This window comes from Rattus rattus, chromosome X (assembly GCF_011064425.1).
Source record: "Rattus rattus isolate New Zealand chromosome X, Rrattus_CSIRO_v1, whole genome shotgun sequence".
In the NCBI taxonomy this organism is placed as follows: domain Eukaryota; kingdom Metazoa; phylum Chordata; class Mammalia; order Rodentia; family Muridae; genus Rattus; species Rattus rattus.
The window spans coordinates 55,309,650-55,329,382 of record NC_046172.1 but is presented as its reverse complement, the minus strand read 5'-3'; the positions used below and the strand labels follow the sequence as shown (position 1 = coordinate 55,329,382).

Below are 19,733 nucleotides of genomic sequence, written 5' to 3'. Positions count from 1 at the left end.
AAAGAACCCCAAAAAAAAAAAAAAAGAAAGAAGAAAGAAGGAGAAAAGCAAATAATTGATTGAAAAAAAGAAAAGCCATTTCAATTGACGAGGAACCGGTACCACCTAGGCTCTTCCCCTTCTAAATGTGGCCATGTATACCAGTGAGAACAACTTCAATTCTATTTGAAACACTGAAGATATGGTCTAACCTTGCAAAGAGCTGGTTACATACTGCAAACGAGAAAGCCACAGGGAGATGGATGGTAATAGCAATTGTATCTAGGCAAAATTGTGATCACCTAAGTAGAGATTTCAAGGGGTATAACAGGTATTTGGCTAGGTGTAGGGACAGGAGCCTTCTGCCTCTTACCTTCCTGGCTCTCTCAAACTCTTCCCAGTTCTGCCATCATGCCCTATTGGACCATAGTCCCATTGAATCTCATGGGCTTGAATGAAGTACTGGCGAACTTTGCCTGTGAGCTGCTCCACGGGTGGGTCCATGGAACAAGAATCAACCTTGTAGAAGGCCTGCATGCCACCTAGAAAAAAACCACATAGCATTCTCTTTGTACTGTTAGGATCCCTACTTGGAGTATATACTCTTCCTTGTTTTGTCTCCTTTCATTTTCTCCTAGTCTTTTTACCTCTATTTCCAAATGTACCACTTTTCCTGACTCCTTAAGATTCTGGCTAATAGAGTGAGCCCAGGCAATCACTGACACATTTACTAGATCTCATTCATGTCTTTGAAAACATCTATATGGCAGCACCAGCATAGAATCTTGAGTCAGGAGACCTAAGTTTAAGCCAAATATGTATCAATATCTGTGAGACCTTAGGTAAGACCTCAATCTGAGCACAATGAGATGTCTACCTCAGGAGGAATGTGCATCAAGTTTAAAAGAAGCCTACATTATATATAAACTGAGAAGCAAAGAAAATAATGAGCCACTTCCCATAAATGGAGATAATGCTTTATATCTGTAATTTTCAGAAAATTTAGTTTGTAGATATTCTCCAAATATGGCTAATAGTACATTGAAACATAATAATAACAGATTTTATATATCTATATCTCCTTGATAATATATGCATGCTGCTCAGCTCCAGTAACTTTTTTTTGTCTTAAAAACTCCTAAGGAGGGGTTGGGGATTTAGCTCAGTGGTAGGCGCTTGCCTAAAGCGCCAAGGCCTGGTTGGTCCCCAGCTCGAAAAAAAGAAAAAAAAAAAAAGACTCCTAAGGGACTTTCCACCCGTATATTCCACCCTAGTATAAGGTAACACAGAAATATTTGTTTTGTTCATTTTATTTTACTTTAAGGAGTATTAATTTCTGATGAACACATATATCAAATATTGTGCCAAGTGTCCATTCTGTCTTCATCTAAATTTCCACATACCTATGAAACACTTTTACTGCCCTCCTTCAAGATGGAGAAAGATAAAAATCAAAGAGGTTATGTAACTTTCCAAAATTATGTAGCTATAATTGGCAGAAAACATTATACTTAAGAACTTACCTTTAGTTACAGAAGTCAAGTGCTCATTTTTTTTTCTGACACATTACTCCCTTAGAAATTTTAAGCTTAATATTTCTGAAATTTCAATAAAACTTTTTGAGGTAAAAACCATTATTGCCATCCTTAAGATTTCCCAAAGTGACAGAGCCAGGATGTGAAGTCATGCTGTCTTGAATCCAATGTTCTTGCTTGCTCTACTATTATGTTGCATCCCTAACCCCAGTAAACATCTTGCCCCTTTCCCAAGCACCTATGATGCCAAAGGCAGACTTCAGTCACTGGAGCATGTATATCAATCCAGCTACCTAAGTATACCAGTATATACAGATCCCCTCCTGTTCTCACCCAGTGTTACATAGTCATATGAGACTTTCCCAATACCCTCATAATTCATAATATATCGAGTAATTTTAGAAAGTATGAACTAAGCTATCCACAGACTATTTAGATGAAGTATAAAATTAGAAAGACACTTGCCCATTGGTGTATAGTGAATATTTCATTAAACCTCAAAATTCAAAAATCACTTATCTAGTGTTCTTTCCATTTTCTTTTATATCTTTTCTTTCCGAGGATAACCCTCAAGATGCTATGATATTACATTAACCACTTTCTTTCTCCAAAGTCTTCCAGACCAAATGCTACAGTAGCCTTACTATGGGGTCACTACTCAATGACACTATACAATGATTTCCTTATTCTCCTTTCAATCTATATTCAACTAACTGAAAATATTTCTGAAACCTATCCCTTAACCTTCTCAGAAAAAAATGAAGTTTAAAACTCTGCCTATTCATTCCTAGGTATTTTTTTGTGAAATTTTATCTGGAAGGTTAAACTCATTTTTTTTTCTAAATTTACCCAGCATGTTAATGGCAGAGGAAAGAAATAACCTAAATATCTCACTTCAGTTTAGTTATTTACACCAAGAATACTAAAAGACCTATTAGATAGATGGCTCTGAACTAGAAGCCGTGCTTCCTACTGACCATTAATGACACTTCCCTCATCTTTTCCAAGAGTGAAAATGGTAGGTCTTACTTTTCAAGTGACTGTTCACCTCACAGCTAATTAACCAGGTTCCAGACTTCTGGGGCACCATCTCAGCAGTCACAAAGGTGGCTGGAAAAATGTGAGCAACATCAGTGCGGTGTCCACGGATACTCAGCATCTGTCCATGGAAGAAAACTGTATGGACATCTATCTCATTGCCCATGCCAAACAAGTGCCAGGCCACATGCTTCTGCGCACACATGCTCAACTCGGGTAAGTTCCCAAAAACAAAGCCATTGATTGCTGCAGAAAAACAAAATCCGAAATTAGGAAATGACGGATAAATGGGGAAAAAAACCTTACCATCTGACAGTAAGAGTGGATAGCGTTCAAATGAAGTTCTAAAAAGTACACTATACTGAACATATGCTCTATTTCATTTAAACATTATGAATGACTAAAATTAGTAGGCAAATACCATTGGTTGTATTAAAAAACTGAGAAAACTAAGACATAAAGAAGTGAAGGTTCTTCTAAGAACTTCTGAATTACTTATACTTAAGAACTACACATTTATCAGGTAATAAAATCAATATTCCAAATCCAGCCATCTGAAGAAGCTCTGTGAAATGTTTTCCCAGCCATTCTTTCCTTTCTGGCTAGTTTCATTCTGAAGCTACCACAGTATGAGCGTTACGTTACCCGACTATCATGGCTACTGTAATCCATTTTTATAAAAACCCAAGATAAATTTAAACTACCCAATCTATCTTTTATATCTTGCCACTAAAATTTCAGCTCCTTTTTTTCACTTTGGATGCATTCCTATAACCTAGCAAAAACAATGTCAGGATATACCTATTCCTAAAATCAATTCTCTGCTCAAGACTTGGGGTTCTGTACTTTTATCTTTAATTTAATTAATATAATCAATTCTTTTCTAGTATAAGCCAATTATCCATTGAGCTCTGGATGTGCTGACCCCAAATATGTGAAACTCTACATAATTTGTAGTAATGGGACTGTATTCGTGCACTCCCCAATTTAAAAAAATAAATAAATATAAACCAAAAGTACAACATCAGGAAAATGGTCAATTTCTCCAGAAAGTAGATAATTCTGCTATCTTGCATTCTTTTAAAACCAAGGCAATATTGATTATTTATGAGTGTACAACTCATTCAGTGACTAAATATACTGGATATGATTCGTAATCAATAATCTTGGCTATTTTACACTATGAGAAAGATAGCCTTAACGGCCAGTGCAGAGCCTATAACTGGAGAGATAAGAAGTGAGATTCGAGTTGAGCTATTTTTCGATTCAAAATGTTATGAGCCTCAATATTTCCAGACAAAACAGAAAGGTAACGTGCCCTTGGTCTTTCCACCTACTCTTCGTCTTTGTGAATGAGCACAACAAATACTATGCCTAGTGGAAAATCTCCAGAAGAGCCTTCATTTTCACAATGCAGTCACTTCCTCCTAGCTCACCATGCATCCTATTGCTGTCTTGAAATGCTCCATCTTCTTTGTCCACTGAGGCAGGGTCTGAGCAGTAAGTGGCAATGTTGTCATCAAGGTGCCAGCTAAGGTTCTCATCTATCACACTGAAGAGGAGGAAGAAATTATGGTCCACATCCTTCCTCTGAGGTGGGGAGTTACCATCCAGAGTCCCTGGACAAGCATAAAAAATGATCTTTGATAATAGGCTACAAGTGTTTCTCATAAGAAAAAATAGGAAGAGAGAGGATAGGAGCTTATATATCTGGCAACAACAGAAAAGGTTTCTGATGCTACCTTTCATTTTCAAGTTTGCCAGGTGAACCTATTACATAAATGAGGGAAATACATGTCCTAAAATAATTTCCTCCTATCACCCTTGTCTGTACCTTCAACCTGCAATCCCATGATCTTCAAACATGACTAATCCTTGAGAATACCATTATACATCCATCAGCCAAGTCCGTTCCTAAGTTCTTATCACTTAACTTACTCAAATATGTCCTGGCTGCCATCATCACTAACTTGAATTTTAAAAATAAAATAAGGAACAACAGAAAAGTAGTGGGAAGGTTTGGGGAGTGTTTTTATAAAGACAATGAAATCTACACAACAGTGGAAAGAGAGTTTGGCAGGCTAATAAATAGCTATCGCTCAGGTTGCTACTCAATACGATTTTAATTCAAATATCTCACTGCTTCCCAGAGATGCCCCAAATTGTATCTTATGGCTTGTTGTGTGAGTAAGTACCTCTTTTACAGGTGATAAGAGGTCCAATGAGACCAGTTGCAATGTCTCGTGGAGCATCTACATGAGAGTGGTAAATCCAGGTGAGGCAGGCTGGGTCTGCTTCAGTGGGTGCATGACCTTCTGGAATACTCCAGTTGTAGACATGGCTTCCCCCAGGGGGAACAGAATCATCAGCTTTCAGATAACCAGAAGATCCATCTGGGTATAGTGAGCCTACAAAATAAAAATGTCCATGTCTAATACCAGGTAGGAGGATAGCAGATATAGATAAAAAAGAAGACACGAGTCAGTAAGATCACTGAGTGGGTAAAGGTACTTACTGACAAGCCTGGTGACCTGAATTCAATCCCTAGGATCCATGTAAAGCCAGAAGAAATCAACTATCTCCACAAAGTTATTTATCAACATGTATATTAGACATTCACACACACACACACACACACACACACACACACACACACACACACACACACACACGTACACACACACACACACCATATACACATAAACAAGAATAAAAAATTAAATTATGTTAGAAAATATAAAAATATTTAAGAGATATGTCGGATACTTAAGTCTTGTGGAACGTTACATTCACAGGTTCAATACTACAGTGTTTCTCACCTCAGTTCTAGCATCAACAATGGGCAAAAAAGAAAACAAACCACTGAACATCATATTACCTTTGGATCCTACAATCATTTTGTACCCTCTTCTTCATTGACTCATAAGCTCTGGGGGATGGGAGACAGTATAGATGTCCCAATTAGATCTGAGCACCCCTCAGTTCCTAATTTTCTGCATATTGATCAGTTTTAGGTCTCTGTATTGATGGCCACATACTACTGAAGAACCTTCTTTGTTGGCTTTAAAGATGTTTTCTGGGCATCCGAAGGCAGTTGCACACATGAATTCACAGTAGTAGAAATTGCATGTATAAGATCCACAAAAGAACAAGCCAAGCAAAATGCAAGCACGGATGGAATGAAGGATAATCATGAAGTTCTACCCTTATTTGAAGAGCTAATGGCAAATGATGGCTTCTGAGAAAGGAGAGTCTATTTTCTTCAGAATGTGGCCTCTAAGAGGCTACTGATGCTCCAGTTAATGGCACTCTATCCATGCACATACTGCAGCACTAAGTGGAGTACTGAGTTGACTTTAAGAATAGAGTGCATGAAGTTGGGAAGAAGGAATAGCAATGTGAGGATAGGGAAGGTATTGGAGGAGAGGGGATGAGTGGTAAGAGATGAATTTGATAATTTATTTTTTAAAACATAAAATTAAGTAAAATTAAAATAAATAAAAGAATTCTGATGAAAATAGAAATCACTTGGGAAGAGCTATATTCAGAAAAAATCATGACAGTACAGTTCTATTAACACTCAGAAGTTGGAGGATCTCCAGTTAAGATACCAGCCTGGGTATATAAGGAGACCCAGTCTAAGGGTATAGGGACTCCTACTTTTCAAACACTCACCTTGAAATACATACAGCCGACAATCAAAGAGTTTTAACTTAAAATCAATTTAATGATCAGTGGGCTTACTTTCTCCTTGTAGAGAAAATAAAAATGAAAGTACTTTTATTTCTTTACATTTAAGATTATTGCTTCTAACAATTTTGACTTACTAAAAGGAGGTGTTTGATGGTTTGATATAGGGAACTCATTATCCTAACAGCCTCTTCCTCCTAAGTGTGAAAATCACACACACGTATCACCATAGTAATATTTACTTTGTTATAATTTCCAAAGTGTTTTAGATATATATGCTACCCTAGCATGCCATAGAACACCAAAGTTTATTCTTCTTATCTGTGACATTGAATTTTGAGTAATCTCTCCCCACTCTTATCCTTTCTTTGCCCCAGCCTCTGATAACTGTTATTCTTAATGTCTCTGATAACAACTATTTTAGATTCCATACATAAAGGAATCATATGGCATTTATATTTCTATAGCTGTTTTAGATCACTTAACATGGTGTCCTTCTAGATCACTCCATGTTGTCATAAAACAATTTCTCTTTTATCCTAAGGTCAATTAATGTATCATAATATATTAATGTATATATGTATATGTTAATGCAATATATTGCAGTCCTGGGGATGGGATACAGCAGAGCCTTGCAAATCTACTCCCCATATCCTTACCATTTTTTGTCTATTCATCTGTAGATGGACATTTAAGATAATTATATAACATAACTATTGTGAATAGTGCTATAATAATCATGAGATTACATGTCTCTTAAACATGTTGATATAATTTTCTTTGGATTTATACCTAGAAATAGGATTTCTGGGCAGTAACATAGTTCTAGTTGTAGGAATTACATATAACTATATGTAATGGCTATAATAATTTACCTTCCTTTCAAGAGTATAAAAGGGTTCCTTTTCTCTGCATCTTCATCTCAAGAGCTTCTGACTTCCCAACTTAATTCTCTCACTAACTACAATATTTGTTTTAGGCCATTGTGCTGCAAATGTTAGGAGATGGTAAAGAATACACTGAATACCCTTTTTTTTTTTTTAAAAAAAATAGACTTTCTAGAAGGCTGTGGATTCAGAATAGCATTCCATTGCTTTTATAGAACTTTTCTCTCAAAAGCATATTCAAATGCTCAGAAGAATTACTATTAGTTCCTTGTAATAATAAAAAAGGAACTGTTTCCATATTTCTGAGATAGCATCTGGAGCACAGAGATGTGCAACTTCTCCAAATCACACAATGGATGTAAACAGCACTGATATTAGTGCATAACTATGTTTACTCTGAGAAAAGTTTTGTTATGGTAAATCAGTAAGTAAGAAAAAAAGCTACCCGGTTTCACCAATTGCACAGGATGTATGCTTGATCACACATAGAAGACAGATACATAGGCGGGAAGCACGTCTGGATGTAGGTTTGCCCATGATTGGATGAATGCAGAAAGTACATAGCCTTGTGGGTTTTGTCTTTATAAACCCCTAACTAATGTAATTTGGAAAAATAATCTAGGAATCCCTGGCCAGTCTCCATGGTCTTGGACAGTATTTAATAAAGCTTGCTTCAATGTTGGCAAAGGAAGGAAGGAAGGAAGGAAGGAAGGAAGGAAGGAAGGAAGGAAGGAAGGAAGGAGGAAGGACCGAAGGAGAGGAGAGAAGAGAGGAGAGGAGAGGAGGAGAGGGGAGGGGGGAGGGAGGGGGGAGGACAGGAGGACAGGACAGACAGGACAGGACAGGACAGGACAGGACAGGACAGACACGCAGGGCAGGGCAGGACAGGACAGAAAGAAAAAGAAAAGAGCCATTTTGGATTGGGTATGATAGTATCCAAGCACTCAGGAGACCTAGGAAGGAGAATCATGAGTTCTAAATTATCCTCAAGCACAGAACGAGGTTCTGTTCAAAAGACTAAGAAAATGTCGAGAGGGGTAACGCTTGTTCCAAGCTCTTCCTTTTCAGATCGCCATAAAGGAAAAGCAATACTGTGTAGAAATAGAAGGAAGAAAAGGTGCATTGCTTTACCTTCTGAGTCCTTCTCATAGAAAACACCGTGAGGGTGAATGGTATACGGCCGGCTGGCAAAATTCTTCAGGTGGATCAGGATGACATCCCCCATCTCAGCCTTTAACAGTGGTCCTAGGAAGCCCAACCAGGCAGGCTTGGCTATTTCATTGGTGTATGTGCCATCGCTGTATTCCTTATAGACAGTCTTCTTGTAAGTACCCCCTATCCTGTTTTTGCCAGACTTTAGGAAGCTGGAAGCCACTCTGAGAAAATACAAGGCAGAATTACAACCTCTCTACCATCTTCAAACAACTGGAAGTTTCTTCCCCAGAGAATGCTAACAATTGCACTTGTGGAAATGTAATGTGAAGGAGAAAGTTGAAGCATGCAAAATTGCTGAAATTTCACCAACTTTTAACATCCAAAGAGTCACTCTTACATAGTGCAAACAAATATATAGTGACAAAGAGATAACCAGCAGTATAACAACTTTTTAAATGGTCAATTCCTCATTCAGGTAACTTTTAGCATCACGCTGCTATATATGGAGAACAAATGATCACAGTGATCATGACCACAGGCTTTGAGCCAGGCCACATTGAATTAAATGTCATCTACTCCTTTATAGATTTTTGAAACATTGGACAAGCTGCTTTAACTTCTACATACATAATTTCACCATCTTCCAAGTAACTTCAAGGTATACAATCTCACTGTCTTCCAAATGAAGGTAATCACAGGATTTGACCTTGAAAGTTGTTGTGACAAAAAGAATTTTATGTTTTAGGTCTTGGTGCTAAAGTGCATGTGAATATGGTCTTGGATTTGATTCTTAGAACCATGAGAAAGAAGAAGTAAACTAAAACTTCAGGAATCTTTACGATAGCACCTAGAAAATTACCAAAGTTCAATGCTATTACTTGAAATCATTAAGGTGAGTAATTGTTTTTTATTCTTTCAGAGAAAGATTAATAGAAGAGTTTTGACTTCAAAGCTGAATGAATAGTTTGTATCAAAAAACAGCTTATGCTAACCATACATCTCAGTGTTAGAGAACACTTTCCTACAATATATGAGGTTTTAAGTTTTATACTAGGACTATGAAAACAGAAAGAGAAAACCAAAGTTGTTAATACTTTAAGACGGTAAACTTTGGGCTTTGGAGAGATAAATGAACCACCACTGCAAAAGATGCTATAATACACTCACTCATTTTCTCTTAACTTTTGGTGAAGCATTAACCAGTTTCTAAGGTCAAGAAATGTTAAACCTTTCTATTGTTAGGCAGGCTGGAGCATGAGTTCAAATATAGCAAGAGTTACATAGTGAAATTCAGAATAGCCTGTCCAAGAGTATAAATAAGACTTTGTCTCAGAAAGTAAGAAATGAAAAGATAGGATGAGAGGGAAAAAGAGAGAGATGGAAGGTTGAACAGAGGATTAGAGACTATAGTGGAAGAGAAGAGAAGAGAAGAGAAGAGAAGAGAAGAGAAGAGAAGAGAAGAGAAGAGAAGAGAAGAGAAGAGAAGAGAAGAGAGGTAACTTTAATGTGAGGGGTACAATGGTTAAAAACAGAATCAAGTACACATCCACTTTACAGATATTTGACCCCCCACCAGCTCCTCCATTTACTAGCTATAGTCACTTGACTTTCATGAGCCTGTTTTCTCATCTATGAAATCAAGGCAGCTTATGTTTATGTTGCTCAGTGGTAAAGTGTACAAGATCCTAGGTTCTATCTTCATATCACAATATTGATGATATTCATACTTCCTATAGATATTTCAGGAATTAGATGACATATTTGTAGATATAGAGTATGGCATCTCTCCTAGAGCTCTTATCTACAAGTTATCTGTTACTGTCATTTCCTTGCTTGTAAGACTTTTTCACATATCTAGAATTTGGGTAGTTCTACCAGGGTACCAAAGCACAATTTCACTATACATGTCTTATAAATATTATATATCTTTCATTAAAAATAAACCAAACAGCTGTTGATAGGTTGGCATATGAATCCCATCTTAGATGCAAAGAAATATATACTTATCATTAGGAATCTAAAAATGCTAAGGTGCTTCATTGCTGAAAAATAAAACTTGGAATGGAATGTTGGATGCTGAGTCAACATTGTTTCCATGAACCTTTTGTTGCATGTGTGGTCCAAAGAGACTGGAAACTGGATGCTATGATATCCTAAGAAAGGACCCCCAAAAGACTAGCTCTTGAACTGCAAGAATGTTCTTTTTCTTCTCTACCTCTAATAATACATGAGAGGAAACCTACGTGTCATTGTTCAGAGTCTGATTTGTGATGACATTTCTTCCTTTGGGAGCATAGTTCCACTGTATATCCTGGATGCCCAGGTAGTAGTTTCGAATGGCCCCGTCAGTTGGTAGAGAACACAAGGAGTGCATCAACAGTAAAGCCCAGAGAAGATGGCCTGCCTTCATGGCCCACAGTACTTTGAGAAACAGGGAATGGTATCTGCTGGTTTGAAGGAAACAAAAGATAAAAAAGAGAACAAAGGAATTTTGTATGTGTCTGGAAAAACTATAGCAGCAAGAAACAGGAAATGGCTGAAAAGCAAACCCAATTAACTCCAAGATTTTGTTGCTGTTGCCATTGTTGTTCTGTATTATAACCTCACTAGATTCCATTCAGGCCAACAAATATCCAGTGGCCTCTATATATATAGGCTGTTAGAGAACAAAGTTAAAAATTCACCCGTACTACTATTCATGTATTGCTTCCTTCAGAAGAGAAACCTGAATTCTGTTCTTTCAGCAGTATGGAAGAAAGAACGAACTCTGACCCTCAAACCAGGAAACAGTCATCAGAATGATGATTAGCCCATACTGACTGACTTGGTATCTTAATGAACTTAGTAATTCTTCCTTTGTCTATTTTCCCTTAAGCAAAAAATGACTCATAGCTGCTACTTCCCATAATCAATAAATCATATTTAGAAACATGTGAGGAAAACATCAAAGGACATTTGCTGGAATATTCATAGACCCAAAATGAATACAGCCAAAATGTCAATCAATATTGAAATGGTTGAGTAAATTGCATTTAATTTACGCAATGGAATTCAAAAAGGCAGTACTAATGAACAAGCTGAGACTATGCACAACACAATGGTCAGATTGGTAAAGGCAACCCTAAAGAAAAATACAAAAGCATATACATTGGATGATTTCATTCAGGTAAAGGGCAAATTACAGAAAGTCAATCTGTTCTGTTAAAATTAAGGAGAGAAGTAAAAACAGCTCAGTTGTATACTATACACTGTACATTAGTTCTTGGGTTCCATCCTTAACACTATAAAAAAAATGAAGATAATTTTCACCCTGAGGCAAAGATCAGTGACTAGGAAGGGAAGAGGCCATGTTCTGTTCTTTTATCTGTATTCTATTTATTTGGATGAATTCAGTTTCTGAAAATATGCTGCGCAATATAGAATTTACAGACATTTTGTAAATGTTTCATTTTTGGCTTTAAAATGATAAAAAAATAGAGAAAAAAGAAATGAAAGTGTGTGAGGGAAGTTGTTTGAACATCTTAGATTCTCCCCTGGTTCCCAATTCTGTACATAAACTCACTTCCCTGGTTCCATCATGATTCACTGCCATACTCAGCTTTCTATCCTCTTACTTCAATGTTTTAAGCAAGAAGATTAGAATTCTTGAACCTGGGCAGAAGGTACTAAGTCATACCATACATAGTGACCAGAACAATAAACATAAACGTTCATATGGGCACACATGAGTTTACTTAAAACCACATATTTACATCCACATGCAATCACATTGTCAACATCGAGACACAGCCACCTTTGGAATAACAACAACAGTAAATAGATATTCATTGTGTCTATGGTGGGATCATTCTAACCATCTAATACAAATCAAAATTTTAAGCCTTGCAACCACCCTATGAAGTAGATGCCATTATTCCCCATGGTCTAGTGGAGGAATTGAAAACAGATGTAAAGCAATTTGCCCAAGGCCATCTTAGTTAACAGAAATTAGAGTTGAAATTTAATTCCAGGAAATATATTCCAGCACCTGAGATGTATGTGGGCACAAAAATGCATTTGCACACTCACATGTATATGCTGGGGAACCCTGCATATGCTCACAGGCATAGGTACAGCTAGAAAAACTGCATACATTCTAAAATATGCAATTGCATGTGGCTATGTTTACTTTAGAAACAGAGAGATAATCATACAAGGAGATAACCTTGATAATAACTATGTTTCAGTGAGATGTGACTAAAGGCAAAACACCATGTTCAGTGCATTAAACAACCTGTTTCATTAAATATTCAACTCAAAGCATAAGTAATATGGACTATTACTCCAAACTAGAAATTCAGTTTCCTGGGTGTGGTGGTGAACCACTAATTTCAGTACTCAAGAGGTTGAGACAAAGGAATTGAGGCAGGAGGTTTATATATTCAAGCCCATCCTGGGCTACATAAAGAAAAGAAACTTTTTAAAATCAATTAGTTAGTCGATTAATTAATCCAAGCCCTACTATCACAAAATATTAAAAGGAATGCACAGATTCACAGGTAGCTAAGAAGGGCACAGGTATTTATGCTAAGTAGGCCCAGACACTTAAACTATGATTAAAATCAAACTTAAAGACTTTTTAAATCTGAGCTCTCAGGCTTTTCCATAACAGCAATCATGTAAATATTAATCACCAGCCTCCATATTATGACTGGCAGAAAGCCCTAGGTGTAAAGATAGGCATGTCTTTGGGGGTGGGGAAGCAAGTTCATGCAGAAACCTGTCTCCCCACTGATTGGTTATATAAGCTGGTTATTATTTAACAGCTATGTTAAACTCACGTGGAACATAAGTTTAGTATCAGCCTTGGAGGAATAAATCAGAAAAAGTTCCTTAACAGGACCTTAGTAATACCAATGTTTGGAGCACAGGAGACCGTTCCTGCTGGCTTGCTTGTCTGCCTTTTTTTTCTTTCTCTTAGCTACAGTTTGTTAATGTATCTTGCAGTCTAGGAAATTGCAGTCTCCTGAAATTGCCTTCACTAACTACATTGTACTATAAAATTCTTGAGAGTGGCTGTCACGGAATACAGGTGACCATATATCTATTAGCAGATGCGGAGCAGGGGGCCTAGTAGGCAGGCCACAACATCCACTGTTAAAGTGAAAGGAATGAATAGTCATTCATGTCCCCACCTGTTAGCTGCAGAGGAGCTTCTAGCACTAGTTTAAATAGTGACTTCAGGCAAGTTTCTTTTCGTTAATGATTGCCCCATTTCTTATCCATGGAACAATGGAAACATACAGAGCCAAGCTATAGTATTGACATGGTAAAAGTTAGGAAATTTTATAACACAGACATGTGGAACTGAAAAATTTTGTATTTAAAAAGTCCTCAGAGTCATTTCTCGCACATGATGCCAATACTCACATTTACTGGTGAAACACAGGTATAGTCACATGTAACTACACACAATACTATGCCTGGAAACACATTTAGCCATTCCTTAGGACCCTCAACCTGGAGGGAGTGACCTTCGTTCAGTGGACTTCTGCGTGTACACTGGACTTCATTCAAACTTCCTTCTCAAAGAAGTACCAGCAAGGCAGCTGTGTCCTCAGCTTATTTACCTAGAGAGAAAACAATTCCAGGTAAGAGCCCCAGTACTGCAGTCTTAGATGATAATTTTAGAAATGTCTGGAGAGACTTAGTACAGACTGTTAGCGTAGAATGAACAAGCATTCAAAGTTGGAAGTGGTGACTAATGTTCCAAAAATCTGAGGAATAAAGAACCTAGCAGTTTTACTTTACAATGTACTTTTCATATCTGTGACCTTATTTTTCGTAGTCATGTAAGATATGGACTGGATTTCCATGTTTTAAAAGCAGGGCAGAGGCTTTGGACTCATACCTCTTAAACGAAGCCTGGATTCACTGGAATCTTCATCTCTAACACTATTCGCTGTCTCATAGAGCTATTGTGAACATTAAATAAACAATCTATACCTGTATAAAGCACAGATAAAATTGCATATGTACAAAAGGTAGTTATGAAAAGTAACAGTGACTATTATTATTAATATTGAATAAATAGATTCAAATATAAAGCCAACCACTATCACAAACTTAGTTTTGTTTACTCCTCTCTCTCTCTCTCTCTCTCTCTCTCTCTCTCTCTCTCTCTCTCTCTCTCTCTCTCTCTCTCTCTTTCTTCCTCTCTCTCTCTCTTCCTTCTTTGTTCCTAGCAATCAAATCCAAGTCCTAGTACAAACAAAGAAAGTACTCCTAGCCCAAAACATCACTTTATGGTAATTACAGACATGTATGTATTCTAATGTTCTGATACCTGGTAACACATTCTAAATGTAGAAGCACTTTTATATTGGCATAAAATGTATATATTTCAGGCTGACATTCTGTTCATGGAAGAAACTTGGTTTAATGTAAGCCAGACCTTGGGCAGTTATGATGACACATACCTATAATCCTAGTAGTACTTATGGAGGTGAAGGTTCAAGAACTTAAAAGCCAATCTGGGGGGACTATATAACCTTCTCTCTCTCTCTCTCTCTCTCTCTCTCTCTCTCTCTCTCTCTCTCTATATATATATATATATATATATATATGTACTGTCTATGTTTAAATAAGATATAGTATCTGTAACTTACCACACATCTTGTAAGTACTAGTTTTTCTTCCTTTAAATTACTGACTTCCTATCTTTCTGCCTTGAGACTGAAGTTGTCATTGATGTTGTTTACTTTGGTTTTTATTATATACTTTAAGGGCAGAGGAAAGGAAAAAAACCCATAAACTTCCTTTAGAACCACATGGACATTTCATGACAGAGAGAGAGAGAGAGAGAGAGAGAGAGAGACAGAGACAGAGACAGAGACAGAGACAGAGACAGAGACAGAGACAGAGAGACAGAGAGAATCCACTTCTGCCTTCACTGTTTATTCATCACATGACACTGAGCGAATTATGTAGCTTCCTGAGACTAATCTAATTTTTAAATAGTGAAAATCTATACTTTGGGCCTCTCAATGGTTCTTTATGAAGATCAAATGAGAATAAAGACATGAAATCATTGTGTAAATTTGTCATCAGGGCTATGACAAATTTCTTGCTGGCGGGCCTGCAGAGAAAAATTGGACTAGTATGGAAAAAGGAAAACAAAAAACGAGATAAGTAAGGTGAGCATGAGTGCTGGGTAAAAGCAAAAAGGAAATCCCTTTAGGAAGTAAAAAGGCAGAGCCATTCAGAGTAAGGACAAGTTCGGGGCTACTTGAAATTCACTATAATTTAATTACTGTACACCGATTTCTTGTTTCAACCTAAGGAGGAAGTCAAACCCCTCCTTCCTTTCAGTTACTTTCTAGGCATACTTTGGTACTCTGACCCAATCCTTATGAATCAGGGAAATTTGCATGAAGGTTTTCCCTAGAATTTGCAAGTCGCAAAAAAAAAAAAAAATAAAAAATTAAATTAATGGTTTTTTTCTCTCTCTCTCCCATTAGTCCTGTGTTAGTGAACTAGACTGGCTTTACAAAGCTCGTCTTAGACAGAAAATCACTAAACCGGATAGGAATTTGGTCTATCTTAAGTGAGCAAGCCCTTCCTCCAGCCCCTCAGTTTGGCTCCTTGCTTTCTGAACTTTTGTCATTGTTGATAGAAAACAAATTGATGTTAACGACCCTCATTCAAATTCCATCTCACCTGTAAGAGGTATCTGTAAATTATTTTCACTTCTGTGAGCCTCTCTTTTTCATCCTCAAAATGTGGATTCTGATCTTTTCACAGGACTGTTTTGAGACTCAAATAAATCATGAATATCTGAGGCAATATACAAATAGTTTGCTCAGTATATAGCAGACACCCAGTAATGAGAAACTGAATCCACTCTATTCTTACACGTCTATAAAACATTTAGAAACTACTTTTATGTGTGTGTGTGTGTGTGTGTCGTTGTGAGATACTTAAGAAAACTACCACCATGGTGGTGAAATGGTTGCTTCAAAATCATGCAGCCAACAAGGCCAGAATTCAAATCCATGTTTAATAAAGGTTTGGATCATGAAACACTAAACACTCTTAAAATAATCCATATTTTAATGTGAATCAATTAGCACTTACTGAATCTGTGCCTACCTTGTGTGAAAAATATGAAACCTAACTAACATAGTTGTATTTAAGGGCTTGTGATCTCCTGTTCATGGAATTTACAACTACATGATCTCAGCAAAACTTCCCCAACCTAGGAGTCAGAAGACAAACAGATCGTGTAGATAGCAAAATGGACTGTTGTCTTTCACTCCAGAGAAAACAGTGGGGCCAATGTGACTCGGGCCATTTTGGCTAGAGGAGGAACAAAAGGAAGGCAGTCTATTGTCTCCTGTTATTTCCCTGTACACCTAAGTAAACTTCCTCCAACTCTGAAGTCCACCTACTTTTTCTCCCAGTGGCCCTGGACTTTTCTAAACTCAACTGAGTAAGCATTTTGGATAGGAAGGCAAGTGAGGTTGTTTCAAAAGAGAAAGCTTACCTTGTTAGAGAAAACCTTTCCTTTCTTTTTCTTCCTTCCTTCCAAATTCATGTCAGCGTCCCATCAATGCTGAACTGCAGACCCCAGCCTGAGCCTGCCAGCCCTGTTTACTTAGTAAACACGGTTACAAAGCTCTTCCCATGAATTAAATCTAGGGCTCCTGTCTGGCGGGGATTACTGGGGTGAGTGAAAGAGGGAGGGGACAGTGCTGGGTGCCCTCTTTTCCACAAACTAAACTACTGGAATGTCCTGTTCCCGCCGGTTTGGTACAAAACCCGGGGTGGTTCTTTAACAATATCCGGGTGTTTTCCAAATCCTGGCGAGGATCTCCGGAGGAATTACAAGGAGGTGGGCTGTTTATGTTACTTGCTAGTTGGCTTTGCTGAGCTGGGATGAAAATGCATCTTTGGTGTGGCCAGCCAAAGCGCAGGGGCAGATTCCAACCGCCTGGGTTAAGAAATAGGAGGACAAGGTGTATAACTCCGTGGTAGAAATGCTGATAATGACAGTGATAATAGTGATGCCTCAAAGATCTCTTAAAATTTAAACTGTACTCTGGATTTTTTTTTTTTTGTAGCCAATGCCATTTCTATCCCTTCTGCAAAGAAAAGGCAGTGAAAAGCATTGATGGGCTACTGAACTAAGTAAAACCTCTTCTGGCTTTGACAATAATTCGCAGCTGGATTTGGCCTAGGGCTTTGCCTCACTGTGTTCCTTTCCATTTGAAGGTCTTCAGGTGGATACAAACCCATTCATCTCTGTAAAAATCACTAGTCTATGATTCTATGAAGGCGTATTTTATGTAATAAGAACAGCTGAGAAAGAAATGTAAGGAAAGAAGAGTGAAGAATACGCTACGCCCTGTTGATAGGGGCTACTTCTACTCACCAGACTCCTCAAACTCAGGAAGGGTGCAGGTAAGATGACAATCTACTATCCAGTGTCCTTACTTTGCCTTGGGGCGATCTCCACTGAGAACAGACTGTCTTCTTCACTCCAGCTTACACACTTCCTTTGCCCCGAACCTGAAGCACCTGGAGTAGAGGCCAAGAAAGAGGACTTTCATAAGACAGAAAGCCCCACTGAGCTGGTGGGGCAAAGTCTGAATCATAAACAACTAGGGGTTTTAAGGATAGTCAGCCGCTGAGGAGCTGCCCTGCGAATTGCAGTGTAGGCCAAGTGAAGCAGAAGCACCAGTAAAGAGAAGGGAGGAGCTACCAGCCTCAGCTACCCTTGGCAACACGCAGCACTTAAGCAGCGGCTGGATTGGTTCCGGCAGGAACCTAGGATTACCTGCATCATTCTTATGTGGACCTTGGGCTAGAGGGGAAGGTGAGACCAAACCCATTAACCTGAGATCCAAGTCCAGGCTCTAAGGCATTTATGACAGGGAAGGAGGGAGGGGAAGGGATAAGGCCTGGGCTCTGACTCATGAAGCACAACAAGAAGCAGGTCATTATAGATGCTCTTAAGTCAACACAGTAAAGACTACAGAAGGCAAGCGAGACAAGATTTCCGGGCTTGTAATATTTATTCACAAATTTCTCTGTGAGTGTCAGTGGTTAACACCTCTCACACAAATCCTGCATATTTCTGGTGCTTTTTTTCTTGGGAGTCACTTGCAACATAGTTTTAAGCAGCTGCGTACAGATCATAGTTTGGCAAACTTTAATGTAAGGAGTTACTTAGTATATATTTTATCTTTTAGAATAGATAGTTTGTATGTAGTATAACTTTGCAAACTATAGTAACAGCTTATAAGATCCACCTTGAGCCTCCCCTCCATCCCCCTCCGCCACAAGTTCCCATGGGGCAGTCTTTTTTTCAGAGCGAATGCCCAAGTGGATGCCAAGATCTGCAGGGCCTTTTCTTTGACCCTTTGCCCAACCTTTTTTTTTTATTTTTTTAAATAGCTCCTATGCTCCTTTGGCCTGTGGTCTTTCTCTTCCCTGACTGGGCTTCCAGCATCTTTCCTTCTCCACTAATTCTATTTTTCTGTTGCCAAATCACATCTGCCTACCTGCTTTGTCAAAGATGTGTCAGAGGCGGGAAATATCTTGGTTGGTCCAATGGTTCCCCAAAGACCCAGCCAAGCGAGTGGTGGCACAGAAAGCACCCATCACGTTGGAGCTGGTGGCTGGAAAACCTACAGGTGATGTGCATGTGGCCAAAGTAAGAATCAGGCCTTCTGTGGTGGCTCCCACTTCTCCCAGCACAGTGACCTTTCCTCACTCAAGTTCAAGGCCCAAAAGCCATGCACAGTGGCCCTATGTACCTGCAAGGCCACTCGGTGACCCCCTTACTGTGATGGTACCCACAAGAGTGAGCAGGTACAGAAAGCGAAAGTAGGCTCCCCACTCAGGAGGGTACTGCAACTGCAGGCCTCTTCCAGGCTTCTCTTCCTTGAAGGCAATAGTGCCAAGCCATACACAGAGGGGAACATCCAAGGACCACATTTTCTTGTGAGCAACTGTTCCCTGAAAAACCTGTATTCTCTTGGGCAGCTGAGAGCAAGCCCTGGTTCAACATCTGGTAAAGCTATCATTAAACACTGAAGCCCACCCTCTAAAAACATACGATCCATGTTTTTTCAGCAGTAAAAGTTAACAAAATAAAAGCAAAAGACACAATTTGAGCTATGAGCTACAAAACTTTTTTTTACAAGCATTAATATTTGAAATACATTGCCAGGAGTATGGAATCTGTACCTGGTGTCCTTGACTGAAATCACAGTTTTGCCATTTCAAGATAATGGAAACTTGGAAAAGTATCTTTCCAAATATAAGTTTTACCTTTGTGAAACAGTGTTTTATAGGAATATTGCCAGGAGTAAAATTACATTCGTGAACAAGGTGACTGGCACACAGTAAACTGACAGAAATAATGTTTGTCTTAATTTTTATTATAGATATAAGATTAGAGCTG

At 38.3% G+C, this 19,733-nt stretch overlaps 1 protein-coding gene and 1 pseudogene across 1 annotated transcript in view; one reads left to right on the top strand and one right to left on the bottom strand.

The window, feature by feature from the left end:
• The window catches only part of Heph (hephaestin), an 87,184-nt gene extending 76,459 nt beyond the window's left edge, over positions 1-10,725 (bottom strand). The window contains exons 1-6 of the mRNA XM_032889826.1: positions 10,528-10,725; positions 8,261-8,505; positions 4,748-4,960; positions 3,989-4,171; positions 2,544-2,798; positions 353-521 (exon numbers count right to left, since the gene is read on the bottom strand). Of these exons, the coding sequence (XP_032745717.1) occupies positions 353-521; positions 2,544-2,798; positions 3,989-4,171; positions 4,748-4,960; positions 8,261-8,505; positions 10,528-10,694 (1,232 nt within the window). The 5' untranslated portion in view covers positions 10,695-10,725. The remainder of the gene's footprint in view (positions 1-352; positions 522-2,543; positions 2,799-3,988; positions 4,172-4,747; positions 4,961-8,260; positions 8,506-10,527) is intronic.
• Positions 10,726-18,767: 8,042 nt separating this feature from the next.
• LOC116887915 lies at positions 18,768-19,363 on the top strand (annotated as a pseudogene).
• The last annotated feature ends 370 nt before the right edge of the window (positions 19,364-19,733 follow it).